A 22304-nucleotide genomic window follows, 5' to 3' on the forward strand; every position below is an offset into this window, starting at 1 on the left:
TGACTTTCTCACATAAATTTTATTAGTTTTGTTATTGATGTGGTCAACTGTGCCAATGGTTTTCCTGATGTTGAACCAGCTCTGCATTCCTGATATAAATTCTACTTGGTCATAGTATATTATCCTGATCATAAATTGTTGAAGCTCTTTTGCTAATATTTTATTTAATTTTGTTTACATCAGTATTCATTAGGGAGCTTGATCTATAATTTTCTTTCTCTGTTTTGGCCCTTTCTGGTTTGATATCAGTACTCTATTTGTGTCATAAAAGGAATTTGGTAGGACTCTTTTTTGCCTATTTTCCCTACATAGTTTATATATAGTTCATATATTATTGGAATTAATTGTTCTTGAAATATTGGTAGAATCCAGTTGTAATTCCATGTGGCCTTAGAGATTTTTTTCTTAAGGAGTTTATTGATTGTTGCTCAATTATTTTTTTCTAAAATGGGATTATTTAAGTACTTCATTTCCTCTTCTGTTAACCTGGGAAATTTATATTTCTGTAAATATTCATTCATTTCAATTAGATTGTCAAATTTTTTGGTGCAAATTTGGACAAAATAGCTTCTAATTATTGCTTTAAGTTTTTCTTCATTGGTGGTAAGTTCACCCTTTTCATTTTTGATGCTGTCATTTGATTTTCTTCTTTTGTTTTTATAAGCAAATTAACCAAAGGTTTATCTAATTTCTCGGTTTTTTTCATAGTATCAACTCTTAGTTTTATTTATTAGTTCAACTGTTTTCTTACTTTCCATTTTATTAATCTCTGCTTTGACTTGCAAAAGTTCTAATTTGATATTTAGGGTTTTAAAATTTCTTCTTTTTATAGCTTTTTTAGTTCCATGTCTAATTCATTAATCTCCTCTTTCTCTATTTTAGTCATGTAAGCATTCTGAGATATAAAATTTCCTCTAAAAACTGCTTTGACTATATATTAGTTTAGGTTTGTTCTCTCATTATTGTCATTCTCTTGAAATTATTGATTGTTTCTATGATTTGTTATTTGACCCACTCATTCTTTAGGATTAGTTTTTAGTCTCTCTTTTCCAGGCCCTTTATTGCATGTAATTTTTATTACACCGAGTTCTGAAAAAGATGCCTTTACCATTTCTGCCTTTTGCATTTGATTATGAGGTTTTTATGCCCTAATAAATGATCAATTTTTGTATAGGTACCATGTACCACTAAATAAAATTTATTAAATATCTACTCTATGTCAGGCATTGTGCTAAGTATTGGGGATACAAAAAGAGGCAAAAGACAGTCCCTATTCTTTAGGAATTCACAATCTAATGCATAGTAAAAAAACAAACAAATAAATGCTCATTTTATTCTGCATCAGTTCATAGAATTCTTCCCAGCTTTTTCTGAAACCATCACTTCTTATAGCACAATAAATTCCAACATATTTATATAACATAATTTCTTCAGCCGTTACTCAATTGAGAGGCACTCCCTTCTTAGTTTCCTGTTCTTTGCCACTACAAAGAGAGCTGTTACAAATATTTTTATACACAAAGGAACTTTCCCTTTTCCTTTCATCTCTGAGCTCAGTGTTAAAATCTTGGGCCCCAGAGCTTCAGGAGGATATCTAATTCCCATCTGAGAAGAATGAGGGGACAGAATAGATACTCAACTCTGGATTATGTTCTTATATACCCTGATGGCTCTCTTCATTCCATGTGGGCTTCCCATGGTCTACTACCTTCCCAACCAGAACAGTGCAAAGCTAACAGATGTTAGCAGTTGACTCAGAGGGAACAAGAAGGGTGGAGGCCTCCTCCCATATGCTGGGTCATTTTAGTTGCTGGCAGCTGGGGGATAGAGATAAGAGTATGGGGAACTGAAAAGAGGTTATGCATATATTTGTGCATGAGACTGAGAGGAAGAAGAGGGTGGTTCTAAGGAGTGGTTTGTACAAGGAGAGATGAGTGAGAGGAAGCAGGCAGCAAGATGCAGGTTCTTGTGAAGTGGTGTGGGAGACACAAGGAAGATGGTAGGTGCATGGGGACCACTGACTGTAAAGACCAAGAATGAGGGGTGGGAAAAGGGAGAGAAACCAACAGTGTTGAGTATTTATAAGGATACCCCAGAGATCTTTTTCAAGTTTGGTTCACAAAATATTGTTTTGTGGGAGGGAATATATGTATGTGTGACTGAATGAATACATGGGGGTGAGTGAACAGAATTCTGTTGAAGAGCACTGTGCATGAATATGTCTAAGTGCACAATTGGCAAGCATGATTGAGTGGCAGTGGGGTTTGTAAATGGATATGCAGCTTGGTTCTGTTCCATTCCACTGAATCCAACAAACACATCAATTGTGTGTTAAAGAGATAATGTACATAGGCCCTGTTCCTGAGGAATTTACAGATTAATACAGGAGGAAAGACGTGTATACAAATAAGGTAGAATGTGTGTGAATGGGTCAGAGGAGATACAATAGAAAGAGCCCTGAAGAATAATAGCATTTATATAATGTACTAGGTTTGCAAGGCATAGTCCAAATATTGTTGCATTCTATTCTCACAACCCTGGGAAGTAGGTTCTATTATTATTCCCATTTTATAGATGAGGAAATTGGGGTTGAGGGTAAATGACTTGCCTGGATTTAAAAGTATGTCTATAAATGCTCAACAATAGGCATTCCATGGAGAAAAATATACATATAATACACTTTTGAGTTTACTTTGTGATAATATTTTCTCTAACACTTTTTAAAGTCAAGACTATCATTTTAAAACAACATGCCTGATAGGTAACAGTACAAATGTTCCCAGTAAAAATTTAACAATCAGTTTAAACTGGTATGACTCAACTTCAGCAAACTCCTGGACATCCAGCCTGGATAACACAGCTATTAGGTGCCTGAAATTGGATTTGAATTCAGGTCTTCCTGCCTCCCCAAGAGCAGCTTTCTAGTCACTATGCCATTCAATTACTTCTAGGAAACCTTGCCTCCAGTTCTGTTTTTCTGTGTGTGACCTTTGGTAAGCATCTTCCCTTCTCCAGATTTCAGTTTCCTCTTCTTTTAAAGGCAAGAGTTGGACTAGATGAGTTAGATTAGAACTGGGGTTCCCATCTAGTTCTAATAGTCTTTGATTCAGAAGGTATGAATGGTCACGTGTGAATGAAGCATTAGTTCCCTGGAGAGTACTCCTCTCTGGGCAACACTATAGACACTGAGACATGCTGATCCGGGAAAATCCCTTTTAAAGAACCAATAGCTAGTTTCTGGCTTTAGACCCCAGGCAAAACACTTAACCTTGTGTGCCTCAGTTTCCTCATCTGTAAAATGAACTGGAGAAGAAAATGGCAAACCATTCCAATATTTCTATCAAGAAAATCCCAAATGGTATCATAAAGAATCAGACACAACTGAACAACAAATAACAACATAGTTCAAATTTTTAGAATTGAAAAGAAATTTAAGAAGCTCATTTTATAGAAAACATTAAGAGAGGGATCCCAGATTTTGTCCAAGATTATATAGGTTGTAAGTAGCAAAACCAGACTTGAAACCTAGGTCCTTTGACTCCAGATCCCACATCTTTCCCCTGTATCATATTTATTCTATAGACTTTGCTCTCACCTACTCAAATGGTCCTCTCTTTTTCTGAGCTGAAGGTTCCTATATTATCTGTGGAGACAGAGCAGAGGAGTGGAAAGTGATGAAATCAGTTTTGAATCTGCCTCAAGGAATGGTAAGCTGTGTGATTCTGGACAAAGTTCCTGGACCTCACTGCAAGCCTCAATTTCTTTCTCTGTGTGAGGCAGATGGACTGGTTTACCTCACAAGATTATGACCCAAAAATACAGTTTATATCAAATGCTTTGCAAGCTTTAAAGACTATATAAATGGCAATTATTCTGTCTGTTTTAAGGAGCACCAAACCTTGGGGGGCAGAGGAGCGTTAGGGCAGGGTGGAATTGGCCACACCTGCAATACTTATGAGCAAGGAACTGAACGGAAGCAACAACAGGCTGCCTCTCCCAGTGATAGGCTCTCTCTGGGCCCCCTGCGGTTGGGGCCCTGGGATTGCTGCACGCTTGGGTTCCCAGAAGTTTCCTCATTTCCCTAAATGGGCAATTTCACTTTCACAACTTCACCATCCTATTCACCAGACCCAGGTGGGAAGGCCCAGAGCTGGCTTTGGACGTTGACCTCAGGATCCCCAAGGTGCCCACGTCCCTGGGGGAGTGTTCAGAGGAGGCCATGACCTCCCAGAACCCCATGGAGCCAGGGACCTGTCTCTGGTTGCTGCTACTCCTCTTGCTGCTGTTTTGTGTCTCAGGTGAGAGTCTGAGAAGAGAGGTGGGGCCTGGGATGACTGCATGTTTCTGAGGGATGGGAGAGAGATTGTCTGGGAGGTGGGAGAGGGATTTTCTACATGGTATGGAGAGGGCTTTACTCAATTTCCACCCCACTTCAGAAAGACTTGTTCTACTCTCCTTTTAATTCACTATCTAAAGAACTAGAATATCATTTGAGAGAGATGTAATTATTTGTGAGAGAATGATCTCAACTGTTGAGCATATCAAAATAATTGGCTATGAAAATGGCAAGCAAATTAGAGATACTAATGAATCCAGATCAATCTCTGTTTGGGGGGGACTTCCATTTGCTAGGACTCTATCTTGGATACTAATTTTTCTCCTAAAAGAACTGACTTTCAAAATATTTTCTTAAGCTCTGTGAGGGGGTTAAAAGCTCAATGTCTCTGATTGACTCTGACACCACAACTTTCACTTCATCAGCAAGTGAACTTACAAGTCCCTTGGGAATAAAAATGGATATATGTGGTTCTGAGAATGATGATGCCAGCCTACTTTGGGATCAATTCCTAGAAATGGCTATCTAGCATAGCAGTGACCATTGGTCCTTATGGAAATTGTTCATCCCTATTGTCATGGCGATTGGGTTATCACTTCCCATTAATCCTGACAACATAGGGTTAGGAAATATCTTCTTGGGTTACAAAAAGTGGATTGGAAGGGTTAAGTTGATTTCCAAACCATACAATGACTCAACATGGTCCTAACAAAGGCTCCAACAAAGTCATCCTATCCATCCCCGACCTCAAGGCAGGGTAAATTCTGCCCCATCCCAAAAAGAAATCTGTCTCCCCTATGCTAGAAATTTTCAGTCAAAGAGGTAAAATTCTCACTTCTAGATGGGGTGTCCAGAAGCCCTTTATATATTAAATTATCTAGATTAGGACCAAACAATTCAGAAAAGGAAACAGGCTTACTCAAAACTGAAAATAGTTCTATAGTAGATATTGGATTAGAATTTTCCAGTGACTTGGAATTGAATCTCTCCTTCCTTTTCTCTTCAGTATTCCTATTGTAGGTCTTGAGCTATTAGGGAGCCCTGGAGAAATTACTATTTGCAGGTAATTTAATAGGAAGCAAGAACCAGGCAATTCAATGTAACTTCATCCTTCCCTCCATGGAGATGTCAAAGTACAGTGGAAAGAGAAATGTGAAATCACTCCATCTGTTTGGGTCTCTATTTTCCCATTCACAAAATGGGTGGATGAAAGGCTAAAATATATGATCACAAATTAAACTAACATTTATTAAGCACCTATTAGATCCTGGGAAGTAGGGATAAAATGATATAAATTAAACAAATCCTCTAATCAAAGAATTTGTGTTTCTATTAAGAGGATGGGCATAGTTTGCTCACAGATAAACAAATAAAGGTAATTACAAGGTAATTAAGAAAGAATAATACTGAGGGAGAAATGGTGAAGGAGGATGAAGAAAACCTTCACATAAGAAATAGAAGCTTTACTGAGCATTGAAGGAAGCTAAAGATTCCAAGGCAGCAGCTAAGTGGCACAATGGATAGATGCATCTTACTGAGTTTAAATCTAGCCTGCGACACTTATTATCTGTGTGACCCTGAGCAAATCACTTAACCCTGTTTGTGTCAGTTCCTCATCTATAAAATGAACTGGAGTAGGAAAATGATAAACCACTCTAGTACCTTTGCTTAAAAAAAGCCCCAAATGAAGTCACGAAGAATTGGACACTACTGAAGTGATTAAACAACAGCAAAGGTTCTGAGGTGTGGAGATGAAGTCAGTCAATAATAAGACTTTATTAAGAATATTGTATGTGCTAGGGACAGTGTTAAAGGAGATGAAGTGGGAAAACATTCCAGGATAGAATTCCAGGTAGCCTCTTATATGATTGTAGAGTCAATTATATATCTGAGGAATTGCTAGAAAGTCAATTTGGTTAGCATATGAGTGGTATGAAAGAGAATTAATAGGAAATAAATCTATAAATCCAGATTGGAATCAGATAGTGGAAGGCTTTAAATGAAAGTTTGTATTTTAAACTAGAGGCAATAGGGTGATATTAATGACTTATTCAGGTGAGTAATATTGCCATATTTACGTTTTATGAATATGATTTTGACCACTGTTTGAAAAATGGATTAGAGGAAGGAAATGCTGAAAGGTAAGAAAGAGCCTAGTGAAGATGCTACTGCAATCTGGATCAGAGGTGATGGACAGTCTAGGTAAGGACAATGGTTATTTGAGTAGAGAAAAGAGGATGAATGAAGAAGTGAGAGAAAGTTAACAATCAACTGATTTGAAAATGGGATCTGAGGGAGAGAAAGGAATTAAGAATGACTTTAAGGTTGCAAACCTGGGTGATTTAAAGATGATCTCTCAACAAAAATAAGCAAATTCAAAGGGGAATGAGTTTTCCAGTTCCATTAAGGGAATTTGGGGTAATTATGGAACATTTAGATGGAAACATCAAGCAGGACAGTTAGTGACATGATACTGAAGTTCTGAAGAAAGATTAAAATTGGATATGCAGATTTGGGCATCATCTTCACAGACATGATAGCTGAAGCTATCCTTCATCCTTGAAGAGGACCATGACATCAAGGAGGTGATCCTATGACATGCAAGTGAGTTGGAATTAAGTAAAATAGAACTAGCTTCACTTTGTCCCTGCAGTTTGAGTCCAGTGGCCAGATATAGATCAGGACCTTTAGAGACAGCTCAGTATGCAATGGGAGACTTTTTAAAGCAAAAATTTTTAACAACTCTTAGTCTGACCAAGGCAATGCCCCTTAGTAATGGAGGCAAAAAAATGGCCTCTTTCATCTAGTCCAAAACAGAAATCTGAGAGAGGAAGACCCTCAGAGTTCCTGACCACTTCTATTTACATTTATTCTGAGTTAATCAGGGCTCAACTAATGACCACTGGGAGCTTGACCCGGGACTTATTATTGTTCAATCATTGAGAGCCACAATGATTTAGATTTAAGGAAAGGTCCTTAAGAAAGAAATCTAGCTGGTGAATCCAAGATATCTTGCTAGATTTCAGTGATCAAAAATTGCATTCCTTTGGGTATTGCAAAGGAAAGGAGAGGAGAGGAGAGGAGAGGAGAGGAGAGGAGAGGAGAGGAGAGGAGAGGAGGAAAGAAAGAAAAAAAGAACACTATATTTCCCAGTTGACCAGTTCAGTTGGTTCCCCATACCATTAGGATGTGATCACTAAGATACAGATACACTAAGATACTAAGATGGAAGAGAACAATGACTAAGAGAGCAAGGACCAAGGCAGAGATTTGGGGAGCAATCTAGGATCAAAGGATCATAGATTTAGATCTGAAAGGAACTAGAATCAATCCATTAGGCATTCTTACAACTATTTCCTTTTTTTATGTTCAGAAGTTCTGGGCTATTTTCTTGTATTATTTCTTGCATTATGGTGTTTAGCTTTTTTGACTTTTAACGATTTTCTGGAAAACCTGTAATCCTTATCTTGTTTCTGTGCATCCTGTCTTCAAAATGAATAATGAATGGACAACATGTCTTCTTTTAATTATGTTTCTATTTTTCTTCTATATTGCTCTTTATATCTCTATAATTTTACTCTTAATCAGTAGTCTTTTCTATTCCTTCTTTGGTGAGGCTTTCCATCACAGATTTTTTATTCTACTATTTCTCCTGTAGAGGCCATAACTTATGTCTTCATAATTCTTCATTTCTCTTTTAATACACTTAGAAATAGCATTGTGGTCCTGTGCTTAAACTCCACAGGGTCCTCTATCGTATTGAATGTGATTCATTTCCTTTGTTTTACTGTACTTTTCCCTCTAGAAGCTTAGATTAGTTTAATAGATTTGGAGCCCATTTTTCTTCCTATTGTTAATGTTTTCCTCATTAATTTATTTGTTTATCCTCAAAACCTTTGAGTTTTCTTCCTTCTAAGATCTTTGGTAATTTTAGCCATGTCTACTCACAAACATATATCTTAATTTTTCTATTGCTCCTTTTCTCTTTCTCTTCCCTCTGACAGTGGGTTCCATAAGTTTTTAATTTCAACTTTCTCCAACATTGAGCAATCAATTCATGATTCATCATAGGTTTCTGCCCCAAATGACTTTTGAGGAGACAGAACTGGCTCAAGACAGATCAAGTTCTGGGTGGAGTAGGTATGGGGTTGAACTCTTTCAAATCCAGACGTATTTCTTCCCCTCATACATATCTTTCTGTTCCTCTTCCTTTCTACAGATTTTTTTTTTTTTTTTGGTAGCACAGAACATTGCAACAATATTAGCCATTGAGCCTCTAGAAAACTTCTTCATTGCACTAGGAAAAGGAAAGGGGATACTGAGGTATGGGTTTGGATTATACTGTGCATTCTTGAATCAGCTAGTCCAGCCTTGCTGCTGGTAAACTACTGAGGGAATTCAGAATAGGCACTATCTATATATTTTTTGCAGATTCTTTTGGATTTTTGATGTCCTAGAGCCTAGGACCTAGACCCTCAAGACAACTCCATTGTCTTTGGTACATAACCCATTTTGATAGATTGCATGGATCAAAAAAAAAAAAAACCAAAACCCCAAAACCAAAAAATCCAATATCTACTTGGTCTTGTTTGTTATGTGACCTACAACTTCTTTAGAGGTCATCCAATTTAATACCATTACTTTCAGATAAGGAAACTGAGACACAGAGAGGTTAAATGATTTTCTCAGGGTCATACAGTTTAGCTCTTAGAAGAGGCAAGAGATGGTGGATGATACCGCAACATAGGAAACTAAAGAGTAGTCAAATGTAGAGGATCTCAAAGTTTCCTTACAACATTAAATCCTATTATTCATTTCCTTGGCCTCCAAAACTCAGTAATTTCCAAAATTCACCTAAATTCTTCCAGGAAAATCCCTCTGATTAGCTCTTTTGTTCCTAATCTTAGTGTCTATAAGACCTTCCAAGAAATTTACCATCTTGCATGCAGCTGATATATTTCTTTTTTTTAGCTTTTTATTTTCAAAATATATGCATAGATAGTTTACAACATTCATCCTAGCAAAACCTTGTGTTCCAAATTTATTTTTCTCTCTTCCCCCCACCCTCTTTCTTAGACAGCAAGTAATCCAATATATGTTAAACATGTGCAATTCTTCTATACACTCTGTATTTCTTTAATAGTGAAATAGAAATCAAATCAGTGTCTGGCAAACAGTAGGTACTTAATGAGTGCTCACTAAATGACAGATTTGTTGAATAAACCTCATTTTAAAGATGTTGAAGTGGGGTTTATATGACAAATGAACTTGTGAAATGAAATCATTCCTTTATCATGATTTTTGTAACTTGGGATATTCACATAATGAATTTCCTTAAAGCAGAATGCATTCGTATTTACCCACACTTGTTTATCATTGACAGCTGACCTTTGTATAGTACTTTAAGGTTTCTGAAGTGTTCTACAGGTCTTCACAAGACTTCTATAGGTCTTCACAAAAACTGTGTAATATAGGTATTATAGTTATTATTATGACACACACACCCCCTTTATAGACCAGGAAACTCAGGGTGAGACAACTATCAGCCAAGGAAGTACAGACTGGGTCAGAGGTAGGGTTCAAACTAAATCCTCTGCTGGCTCTAGGCCACCACAATTTTCTCTGTAGCACACTAACTTTAGGTTGCCTTCCCCACTCCGGTGGGAGGGACTCTAGGACAGGGAAAGTATTTTTCCCATCTGACTGGGAGTCCTATGAAAGCAGGAACTGTTCTCCCCTCATTGTGTATTCCTTCCTATACTTCCAACTGCAAGACTGTGTATACATAGGGAATGCTCAACACAGGATTTATTGACTGATTCTTACTGACCTTGGAAAGGGAGGACAAGGCTGTGCTAACTAGTGCCATAGTGTGGAGAAAGTTGGACTTAAAGCCAAGAAGAGCCGGATTCAAATACTTCCTCACTTACTACCTGTATGATCATGGGCAAGTTAAACTGAGCCTCAGTTTGCTCATTTATAAAATGGGGACAATAATGCCATTTACCTCTTTTAGGGATGTTGTAAGAATCAAATGAAAAACTGTATGTAACATACTTTTCAAATGTAAGCTATTATTATTTTTATTAGAATATTTTTATTAGTGTAGGGAGCTTCCAGAGAGGAATTCCTTATAACAATGCTCCCTTTGTAATATGGAAAAAGCAATGGATTTGGAAGCTGAGCACCAAAGCCCAGTTCTGCTGCTTACTCCCTGTGTGATCTTGAGAAAATTATGTGATTAGACCTGTTTCCTCATTTGGAAAATGAAAAGGTTGGATTGTATGACCTTTCAGGTTCCTTCCATCTCTTGGGGACTCCTAGCCTCTTCCTTCATCATTTAGTTTTATTATTCCTTCTTCTTTCTTTTTCCCCTTCCCTTTGTCCATTTCCAATGGGGTGTGCATCCCCCAGACTCCCAGGCAGAGGATGTATATACAACAGTCCAGCATCAAGAAGGGGAGACACTGTCTGTTCAATGTTCCTATACGATCCGTTCTGACCGATGGGAGGGCAAGGTCTGGTGCAAGGTGAGGAGAAAGAAGTGTGACTCAAAGTTCAGTCGGGGCTCAGGATTGAGCCCCCCCTACAAACTTCATGATGACTCCCAGACCGGACTTCTCATTGTCACCATGGAAAGACTTAGGCACCAGGACTCTGGGAAATATTGGTGTATGAGGAACAGTTCACGCTCCCTATATCCTGTGAAAGGTATTCAGCTGGTGGTTTCACAAGGTGAGTGTCTGACTCAAGAGGGGGGAGGAGGTCACCTTGATTCTCAGAATTTTCATCAGCTCTTCTCTTAATTGAGGTTGATATAAAAGAAATAAAGTCACAGATTAAGAGAAGAGAAATTACATTCCTCTTCCCTACTTCTCCCCACAGTATTCCTTCTGGTAATTCAAATTAGTATTTAAGGGAACAAAATTTCCCACCCCTCTCTCAGTTGGACAACACCACATCTATAAGAAAATGATGTCAGGTGATAAGAGAAAAGAATCATGGAAATATCCTCTACAAAAAAGAGTCAGAACTAGGACTATGATGCCAGAAAGGTAGCTTTGTCTCAGGGTAGTGATAAGGGGCACAGTTAGGAGCACCGTTCACCCAGCCCAACCCTCATGTCATGTTTCTGTTGAGATTCTGGGGAGAGCTCTGCCCCAAACTGCCACCCTCAGGATTTCATTGTCATGGTATATCTCTTCTGGATCTCAGTTTCCTCTTCTATAAACTGAAGTATACTAGTTGACCTCAAATGCCCCTTCTAATTCTAAATCTATGAATCTAGAATCCTGTTGTTCTTTCTTCCCAGACTTTATGAAAATGAGGGAAATTATTTCCTAAGGAAGGGCCAACTCCTACCAGCAGAAGAGATGGGATTGCTGTACTACCCTACAACCCTAATTCCCTGGTTCACTCAAAGTAGAGTTAGTCATTTGCTCACATTCAATTTGTCCCATTTGTCCCTTGCTTGGGGTCACATAGATGGTAGTTGTAATGAATATATATTTGAAGTCCCTAAAGTGAATGAAGATAACATTGAACAACCCTACTGGAAACTTCTGGGGGCAGATTCTTCTGTCCCTTGTCCTAGTCAGCACTTTTATGTTAATTTTTCCTTCTATCTGTTTCCTCAGTTCCTTCAACTGAGAGAAACATCCCACTTATTACAAAAGAAACCTCCATTGAGGAACCAGATGCCATCTTCAGGACTGCTGTCACCACTGGCTCATTTCTCAAAAAGGACAAGAACCTGCCCACAGTGGTTCCTATCACTACTTCTATACCTGCCTCAGTGGGTAGGATGCCAGCTGACACAACTACTTTTCCTATAATGACAAGATCAGTGACAACTGTAACTAGAGTGATGATGAGATCCACAGCAGTCACCACACCCATAACCACTGCTATGTTAAGGATGACCACAAAACACTCAGCAAATAATGGATCTTCTCACAAAGCAAGTTCTACCCATGTTGCTCCAGTGATGTTGGTCACAGTCAAGGCCAGATCTTCCTGTACCAGATCCACCATCACCAGAACACACCCCAAGACATTGCCTCCTAACAGGTATCCTACCAGTCTTAGTTATCAAGTATGTTAGCAACTCTCTATCAAGATCTGATGGTTCTCTGATGCAAGACTCACATTAGACTTATCACTCTGCCTCTGTTGTCTGACTTGACTTTTTGTCAAATGAGGTGGGTGAAAAGTAGGGAACTAAAAGAGGAAAATGGGGGTAGTTAGGTGGATTATACTTGTGTGGAATGGCAATGGATTGACAATGGGAAGTGAATTTGGGAATAGGAGATAGAGAACAAAGTTGATCTAATCAAAATGGGGAATGGGGATCTAATCAAAATGATCTAATCTAAAATATGAAGAATGGCAAATAAAGATATTTTGAACAGTTTGAACTATATAGGTGTTGGGAAATAGGAAATAGGGCAGAGAATAAGGTTAGGAGATACAGATAGGTACAGATTGGGAAACTGGAATGAGAGAAAAGACATATGATATGAGAAAATCAGAGGAAAATGATCTTGAAAGAATGGCAAGTTCTTATGAAATTCTGAAAATATAAAGAATAATTCCAATAAAAAAGAAAAATGGTGAAAGAAGTTTGGTACCCAGGAAAAAATGTATGTGAATGCACAAAAAGTTCCCTAATAAATTTAGATGTTTAAAGTCACAATCAGAAGGTAAGAAGGACAGGGAATAGAGGATGAATACAAAAGTGTTACATGACCTTTTGAGAAAACTATCAGGAACAGTAAAGTTCAGAGTGATGAGGCTGAGGAGGAAAGCTAAATCCAAGAGTTTTGTTTTTTTAAGTTAAATTGAGGAAAAGAAGAAATCTAAGTAGAATGTTGCTGTTCCTTTTAGTAATCAAGATAGTGATGATGAAAGGCAAGAAGAAGGAAGAGTTGTCCTGTTTTCTTATCCTGTTTTCCCTTGTAAGGAGGAATATTTTTGGATTGAAAATGACTGAATAAAAATGATAAGAAATTAAAACTGAAGATAAGTAAGGAGATAGTAAAAGAATTCAATCTATCAAGCCCATAAAAACTTTGTTCTATGATCCTTAAAAAACTAGTAGATATGATTGTTGTACCATGTGGTCAATGATTTTTTTAGAGTTCTAGGAAGAACAAGTGTTGTCTTGACTTTTTAAAATGGGGAGAGCATGGAGACTGCAATCTATAGGCCAGTAAACTTGACTGTAATTTCAAGCAAAATTCAGAAACATATTTTAGAAGAGATTGTTAGTGTAAACATTTAGAAAATTAATTCATGAGCACAAAAAGCCAGCATGGTTTAAAATTAAGTCACAGGGAAAATAAGATGAAATTTATTTTTTTTTTAAAGAATAAGTCACTGGGCAATTCACTTAATCTCCAGGGATCCAGATAAATTTCCAAGACTTTTAAGTTTCAGAGAAAGTGCCACTTGGTATTGACACAGGGAATTTCTCAGGAGTACTTTCTACTGAAGAAATCATTAGTTGAGCTTTAAAAAAAAAAAAAAAAAAAAAGCAATTAGAGCTGACAAAATTGGAATGAACTCCCTTGGGAAGAGATGAATTCTCCTTTACTGCAGAGACCTTTAAGAAGAGATTAGACAAGCACTTGCTAGAGATGTTATAGAAATTCCCAACTCGAAGATGTTTGGGTCAATCAATTTGGTTAGGAAGATCAGAAATGGAAAGATGGGAGAAGGAAAATAGGATATATATTTGGATCCTCAAGGCAGTTGTGGGGGTTGTAGGGATTGTAGACAGGAAAGAGAGAGAAGTTGTTTGCAAGTCAAAGAGTGAAGAATAGGGGATTATAAATATGAAGCAGGAAATGGGGGATGGGAGAAATGGGGAAATAGGGAAAATAATGTATCCATCAATTACTGATAGAGACCTCTGAAAATATGCTCCAATAGAAGAATAAAGTTGGTGTGTGTGTGTGTGTGTGTGTGTGTGTGTGTGTGTGTGTGTTTGTGTATGTTTAGGGAGGTGTGAGGAGGAGTTTATGATGAAGGATTATAAGGATGAGTTGAGGGTTCATTTTGCCAGAGGACACAATCTTGAATCACGCTAAGTATCACTTGGCAATTTTCTATATAGTGAATGACTTCTCCCTCTAAAATTTAGGGTCATTAATTTTATTTCACATCTGGGTAGACAGGGACTATTATTTCCTTATTCTGAATCCAGTGATAAATAAGGGTGCCACCTAGGAGTTCTGCTGGTACCTCTAGCTAGAGAGCCTTTGGGTATCTTTCTTTGGAGCAGGATTAAGAAGGGTTAAGTAACCCTCTTCCTCTCCCTCCCCACTCCTATCACTTTGGATTCACCAGTTCCCTCAATCCAGGATGGAAGTTGTGAGAAGGGGCATTCTATGCTAACCCTATTTCCCCTCTATTATCCTATTTTGTTCTATTTTTAGTTTCTACAACTCTGGCTTTGCTGTTCCCATGTTGTTGGGGGGAAGTTTCACAATCCTGATGTTTTCAGTTGTATTCTATGTTCTATGGAAAAAGAAACGCATGGGAAGTAAGTAAAAACTTGAATTGCCTAAAAGCAAGAGGCTGACCCAGATCTCCTTTGAGGTCTTTCCTTTTCCTTTTTCTGTCCCTGGGGGGAGTTGATATTTATGACACTTCATGACCAATGAATGGGGAACAGCAGAATGTAGGATGTGGAGATTTCCCTGTCAAGTAGTCAGTCAGCCCTCCAACAAGCATTAACGTTAAGATATACTATTTGTTGTTCTAATCAATGGGGAGACAGAAAAAGATAATAACAGCTCCTGTCTTCAAGAAGCTTACATTTTATTGGTGAAAAACCCTGTAAATAATTAGGTATATCCAAGATATATACATAATAGTTGGAATTCCAAATTAGTGAGAAAATAATTTGAAAGAGGAAGACACTAGCAGCTAGAGGAACTCTTGCAGAAGGAGAAATTAGAGTTGAATATTATAGGAAGCCTGGTGCACAAAAGTGAGCATTCTAGGAATGGGGGAATGAATCAAACAACAAGCTTTTAAGCTGATTTAAAAGCAGGTAGATCTAATTTCAAGTCCTGATTCTGATACATATGGCCTATGAAACCTTAAGTCACTTAATCCTTCAATGCTCTAGTTAAACATTCTATCCCATAAGTTATATCATTGCTGATCTGTAATGGCAGAGGGAATTTCCTGTCCTGGGAGTTTCTTATATCACTGAAATCACAAGTATCTTCCCTATCTCTTTGGGCCAGACACTGTGGGAATACAAAGAAAAAAGGAAGACAAGGGGCTTATTTTTGAATGGATACAAGAAGAGTTCCTCCCCATTTTTAGTCCTGAATCTGGGGGATGAGAGTGGAGGAGGAAAATACACATAGGATTGTCCCAAGATGGGTTGGGAATGATAGATTGCTATAGTATCTCTATTCTTTATGAACTGGACTCTATTCTCTTTATATCTTTGCAGCTTATTATGTGTAAGATGATCCAGTTTTACCCTGGCCCAACAGGTCTAAAGAGTTGACTTCAGCTAAGAAGCAGGCTAAGTCTAAGTAGTCCGTGATTACCCTGTCTCAGCCACTATGGAAGGAAGATCCTCTCCCAGTTGTTCTTCTGGTACCAGGCTCAGAAGAAAGGAAGATAATTAATGAAGAGTTGACTGCAGTGTCCAGTGGGATGAGAATCCATCCCTGTTTCTGGATTCTGAGGATGGTTGGATATTGTACAAGGATTTGGGTATTTGCCTTTAAAAAAACCAATATCATTCCCTTCCCAAAGTTGAAGGCAAAAGACAAGAAAGGTGTGTGTCCAGGCCATTGTTGATGGGACAGAAGAATAGACAGCCTGCTCATCTTCATAAAAGTTTATTGTGATCTTTTACAAGTAGGGGGTTGGAGTAGATATAATAATGAAGTCTTTTCTACCACTGTCTCTTGAAGAATAAGGATCTTGAGCCTTCCTTTGGTTCTCGGAATCTCCTAGATAGGATTCCAGAACAGAACAATTCTAGGACAATGCCCCTTAAGATGAACTAGAGGGATCCTTTTCACTCTGCCCATAATGAAAGACCTGTATTACATAAATCCTAATGGATAGCAGTTCAAATCCTGTCTCAGATGCTTATTAGTTGTGTGAACTTGGGCAAGTCACTTTCCCCTCTTTGCTTCAGTTTCCTCATCTGTAAAATGAGCTGAAGAAGGAAATAGCAAACTACTTCAAGTATCTTTGCCCAGAAAATCCTAAAAGGGGTCAGAAATGGCTATGATTGAAATTAAACAACACCACAAGGGATAGTAGCAAGGGGCTTATTAGCCCATTTTGCAAATGAATAAAATGATCTTGTATTGCTCCCTTTGCAAGGAAAGAAACTGGAGAAACCTGGAATTGTCTTTTTTTTTTTTCTACATTATCTGAATATCTCATCTTAAACTTTAGCTTCATGGAATAGGTAGGAATGGGGAAGAACACGGGTACTTGTGAACTCCCTTCTGAACTAGTTTTACTCTTTGAAGAAAGTGGAAGTCTGAAAATTTTCCTTTGAGGAGAAGTGAAACCCTCTTGGGGGTAGTCCCTGAGAAGGATTCCCTGATTAAAACCAGGCTCCCAGGCTCCCTTGAATTGGGCTTGTTCTGTTCTAAAGGAAATGATCTAGCAATCTTTATGCCTCTCCCCCACTAATCCCCACCTGAGCCTGTTCCCTTGATTTTAACTTGAGCAAGAGTCACTTTCCTGGGATTTTCCATGTTTTCCTGGTGGTGGTGATAATGGTTATGATTCAGGATGGGCATTTAAATTCTTTAAACATGGTACTCATGACTATCCTACTTCTAGCCATTCCTGAGTAAGCCTGGTCATTAACAAAGGCAATTTTGGGGGCATCAGAGTCTATAATTGACTTTCCTTGCCTCAGGACATCCCTCCTCTCAGGGATACTTCAAATCTAGTTAATAGATTTGACACAGTCTACAAATCATAATTAATGTATGGATCAGAATGAAGGTACTTCAGCACTAGATTGTGCACCCTGTTACTGGGCAAAGTAAGAGCCAATTAGATTTCATTCATTCATTCATTCTTCCAAAAAGCATTTATTACTAATTCACTAATAATTTAGCATTACTAACAATTTACTGTATGCTCCATACTGTGCTATAATGTAAGAAATGTAGAAGGAATTATACATTCTTCCCTCTGAATTTATACTGTGTGCTTGACTTGCAGGGTTTCTTAAATTGGGGTAGATGAATTCATTTAGAAAAATATTTTGGTAACTATTTCAATATTATTTTCCTTTGTAATCTTATAATATGATATTTTGTATCTTATAAACATTTGTAATACAATATTTTATTATATTAATTTTTAAATATGCTGAGGATGTTCATAGATTTCATCAGACTACTAAAAGAGACAGACTTTGCAATAAAAGGTTAAGTACTCCTGACCTACAAGGACCAAATATATATTGGTGAGAAACAAGAGAATGGTCTTCAACCATCTGGTCAACATGAGAATATATGAGAATTGATTAGCTAGAGAGGAACACAAGATCTGACGATCAGCAGCCGGAGGCATCTTTAATCAGGTATCAATCAGAACTAATATATTCTAAGACTTGGTTAGCCCTGGGTACCCTGCCCACCCAATGCTGGGTCCTTTGCTTTGGCTGATATCTATGGAGATGTGCAACTAGAATAACTTTCTGAAATTTTATCTTTGCTCTGGGAATGACTTGGAAAGTCTTCTGGGAAGAATGTCTTTCTGCCCATTCTCCAGGCTAGGATGGATGCTGAAAATAGTGGAGAACAAAAGTCAAGTTTAGGTGCCAGATGCTATTGAACTTTAGTGTCCAGAAAAAATGTTTTTGCCCATTTTTGTATCTGCAGCATTTAGCACAGTACCTGGCACATAGTTAAGAGCTTAATTAAAGCTTACTCAATAAGCTTTTGCGTAATTGATACTGACCCACCATTAGAATAGTCAACAGTCATATTGGGCATGTGGCTAAAGAACCCCAAAAGTTATTAGAAGGATCAGCCATTAGCCTGGTTCCTACTTCCACCTACCAAATATCTTTTTAAAAATAAATTTTTATTAATACTTTTCATTATTTACATTACCAAAATTCCCATAGTCTTTCTCCCTCTTCACTCATTCCAGATCCATATAACCAGAATTTTTTAAAGAAAAATATGAAAAGGAGGAAAAAATGAGCCAAACTGATCAATACATTGAGAAAATGTCATATTTATATATACAAAATATGTGTATCACATTTGTGTATTTTCTACCTCAGCAAAGGAGTGGAGTGGGATAATCCCCTATCTCATCTTCAGAGTTCTATTTGTTCTTTGTAAGTTTGCAACATTAATTTTTAAAAATTATTTATTTTTAATAGTTTTTTATTATTTTTTGATTGTTCTTTCCATTTTCATTGTTGTAGTCATTATTCATATTATTTTCTTGGCTCTGCTTGTTTTATTATGAATTCATTCACATCGACCTTTCCATGTTTCTGTGTATTCATCATATTTGTTATTTCTTGCAGTACAGTAATAGCTCTTCATGTGGAGAATAAGCTAGAGTGGGGACAGGGAACAGAAAGAGGCTGGCTGACCTATCAACAGGCTATTGCTACAATCTATAGTTGGAAGTGATGAGGGCCTATATGAGGGCAGTAGCAGTATCAGAAAAGAAAAAGGATTATATATGAGGAATGTTATAAAGGTGAAATGAACAGGCTTTAACAAAAGATTAGATGAAGGGGCAGGTGAGAAATGAAAGGAAAAACACCTAGATTGTGAGCCTGGAAGATTGGAAAGATGGTGTTACCCTTGGCAGTGATAGGGAAGTTTGGAAAGGGGGGAGATATTAGAGGGAAGATAATGAGTTCAGCTTTGGATATGTTGAGTTTAAGACTCAACTAGACATCCAGTTTGAGAAGTCTGGGAGTAGGTGATATGAGATTGTAGTTCAGCAAAAAGGTTGGACAGGATTGGTATAATTGAAAATCATCAGCCTAGAGATGGTAATTAAATCCATGGGAATTGATGAGATCATTAAGTAAGGTAATCTAGAAGGAGAAGGAAAGAGAAGGGGACACTTTTGGTTAGAATGTTGTTCTGTCTTTGTTCTCAAAGAGGATTACTATCATAAGGAAAGTGATGTCTTCCAGGTGAATTGCACTTAAGTGAGGCAGGGCTGTATAAAGTCATCAGCCTTATTCTTTTCTCTGCAGTTATTATAGTTCAGTGGCAAGACATAGACCAGGATGACTGGAGATGGCTCTGGGTCTGTGGTTAGAGGAAGTAATTTGAATGAAGATCCACAAAAGGAAATTGAGAAATAATGGTCAGATAGGTACAGGGAGAACCAGCAGAGTATTGTTCCAAAAACCTAGAGAGAAGAGAGTATTAAATAGGAAAGTGAGGTCGATCAATGGTGTCAAATGCTGCAGAAAGATTGAGGAGAACAAGGATTGAATAAAGGCCATTGATTTAGCAATTAAGAGATCATCGATAACTTTGGAGAGCAATTTAAGGGAAACAATGGATTCAGAAGCCAAATTATAAGGATTTAAGAAGAGGGTGAGGAAGAGAAAGTAGATTATGAATTACATTATCCCTTTTCATCCCCATGATCATTTTCTCTCATTTGTAATAACATTGCTCTGATTCATACTTTCTTACTTTTCTGGGTGTCAATTGCCTCTAGAAGCTCTGCTTCTTCTCCAAAGCAATATGTTATCCACTCTCAGATATAGTGATTTTTCTGAACACTGAATCTCTGCAGCTTATAACAATTGTAAGTTTCCCATTTTCCATTTAAAAAGTACCTCTCTGCTTCCGTGGGAACATTCTTTAGTGAGACATCACTGAATTAAGCTTTCCCTCTTCCTTTCCTCTGGTTTCTGGCCCTCCCTTTTGCATATTCAATCATTCTCCTCAAGCCCTCTTCCCTTTAAGTGAATTTTCCTTTTTTTTTTTAAAGCATTGCTTTCATTAGGAGACATTAATTTCTCCTTGATCTTCTTTCCTCCTACTCCTCCTTTATGTGCCCTCCCATTATGCTGTTTAGTTCCACAAAAAAACCTGATTCGGCTGTAGGCAAGTGTTGTGAGGTTTAGTATAGTGTATTTCAAGACTGTCTTCTCATAATTGGTTCTCCCATTTATAATCCATTTTTCACTCTTGTTTTCTAGCCTACTGGAAAGATAATATTTTAGAAAAATGGTTCTATTAATGGTCCTATTGTTATTTTGTTGTTATTATTTGCAGAGGTGTCTTCTTCTTTCTCCCCTGCCCCCATCCTGGTGAATTGCTTTCTTACTCTACTCCTACCCCCACCCCGAAGTCACTAACATTGGTTCCTTTTGTTTCAATGGATTTTGGCTGAGCATTTTCTGGGGGCTTGATAGTTCACTGAAAAGAGCATGAGACTTGGATCTGAGTTCAAATTTGGCCTTAGACACTTACTAGTTGTATAATCCTGGATAATCACTTAACCTTTATTTGCCTCAATTTTCTCAACTGTGAAATGGAGATAATAATATTACCTAGAATTCTATCATAAAATAATAATTGTAAAAGAGCCTTTAGCTTTTTAGTCTGGCATACAGTAAACAATGTGAAAATATTAGCCATCATTATTATTGTTGCAACAAAACATATTGTTATGCTGCCTTCTCTGGCAAAGTACCATTTCTGCTTTGTGTGTCCCAGGATGAGGATGATGCAGTATTAAGTTCTTTTACAATACTGTGGGTCTTCTTCTGTAACCCAACCAGAATGTAGTGATTGGTGGTGAAGGGAATATTGATTGAACTTCCTAGGGATTAGGAATTAGCCTTTTCTACTCTTAATTTACAGGGACATTACTTCACTGGGGCCTTTAATATCTTAGACTGTGAAGTTGTTTTACTTCTTGTACATAATTCTTATTTTGGAAAAGTTTAAGGGTTAATCTTATAACTTGTTAGTTTATGACCTAGAAGTCTTACTGCCACATGTCCACTCCACTCTATTCTGGATTTCTATGATTACTAGATTTCTTCCTTGGATCTGAGTCTGTCCCTGTCCCTGTCCCTGCCACATTTCCTGAATCATACTTTCACTTAACAATTAAGCCTTTCTTGGGACTAACCTTGAAATGATCTATGGCTAAATTAACTTGACAGAGTAGATAATAGATAGAATGCTAGTCTTGGAGTAAAAAAGCCTTAGTTTTGAATTCAGAGCACAACACTTTAATTAGCTATGTGATCCTGGGAAAGCTGATTAACCTCTCAGCCTTAGTTTTCTTATCTGTTAAGTGTCAAAAGCTATTAAGTATCTACCTCATTGTTGTTATAAGAGTTAAATGAAATATATGTAAATGTGCCTCATAACTGTCAGTTGTAATTATTGCTGAAATATAAATGAAAATATATTTTTTAAAAATGTGTAAATAAAAGAAAGCTTATTTTCCATTTTTAAAGTCTTGTCAATTGATAAATCAATCAAATGTTTAAAGTAAATGTGAAGCATTTCTGGGTATTTTTATAAATAAATCAACCAAAGGTATGAATTAAGTACAAATAGCCTAATTACAAATAAGGAAAAGTGTGTTAGAATTTTTTTGTTGTTGTTTGAGAGGCAATTGGGTTTAAGTGACTTGTCCAGAGTCACATAGCTAGTTGGAATGGTTTGAAAGAATTAGAAATACCTCTGAGGCTATATAACATATTAGAGAAAAGATGTTTTAGTAGTAACATTCCAGCACCGGCTTTGAGAATTAAATTTTGGCAACACTTTGAAAAATCTAGACCTTTATATTTATAATAAGAGGACTGCAACAGGGCAGGAAGTAACTCAACTTGTGCTGGGAGTGTACTCATAATGAGTGTCAGGCTGTCCATTTTATCCCTCTTCCCCATTGAACAAGGCAGCAATGAGACTGGACTAGTAGAGCTAACTGGGAATTA

At 37.4% G+C, this 22304-nt stretch overlaps 2 protein-coding genes across 2 annotated transcripts in view; both read left to right on the forward strand.

The window, feature by feature from the left end:
- The first annotated feature begins 1866 nt into the window (after positions 1-1866).
- TREML2 (triggering receptor expressed on myeloid cells like 2) lies at positions 1867-21907 on the forward strand. Its single transcript, XM_023503985.2, has 5 exons — positions 1867-1999; positions 10751-11071; positions 11974-12406; positions 14776-14882; positions 15810-21907. The coding sequence occupies exons 1-5, from the start codon at positions 1957-1959 to the stop codon at positions 15821-15823; spliced, it is 918 nt and encodes a 305-aa protein (XP_023359753.1). The 5' UTR covers positions 1867-1956; the 3' UTR covers positions 15824-21907.
- Positions 2010-22304, forward strand: part of LOC111720929 (CMRF35-like molecule 1) — a 43373-nt gene continuing 23078 nt past the window's right edge. Inside the window, 2 exon segments of the mRNA XM_031964890.1 lie at positions 2010-4175; positions 4177-4298. Of these exon segments, the coding sequence (XP_031820750.1) occupies positions 4086-4175; positions 4177-4298 (212 nt within the window). The 5' untranslated portion in view covers positions 2010-4085.

The sequence above is a fragment of the Sarcophilus harrisii genome, chromosome 4 (genome assembly GCF_902635505.1).
Source record: "Sarcophilus harrisii chromosome 4, mSarHar1.11, whole genome shotgun sequence".
Lineage (NCBI taxonomy): Eukaryota > Metazoa > Chordata > Mammalia > Dasyuromorphia > Dasyuridae > Sarcophilus > Sarcophilus harrisii.

What these genes read in the sequence shown, in the direction of transcription:
- TREML2 (XM_023503985.2), top strand. Translation starts at nt 1,957, where the DNA reads ATGCAGGTTCTTGTGAAGTGGTGTGGGAGACACAAGGAAGATG. An exon ending in TGGGAGACACAAGGAAGATG is followed by an intron (nt 2,000 to 10,750) that starts GTAGGTGCATGG and finishes TGCATCCCCCAG; the next exon opens with ACTCCCAGGCAGAGGATGTA. An exon ending in TCAGCTGGTGGTTTCACAAG is followed by an intron (nt 11,072 to 11,973) that starts GTGAGTGTCTGA and finishes CTGTTTCCTCAG; the next exon opens with TTCCTTCAACTGAGAGAAAC.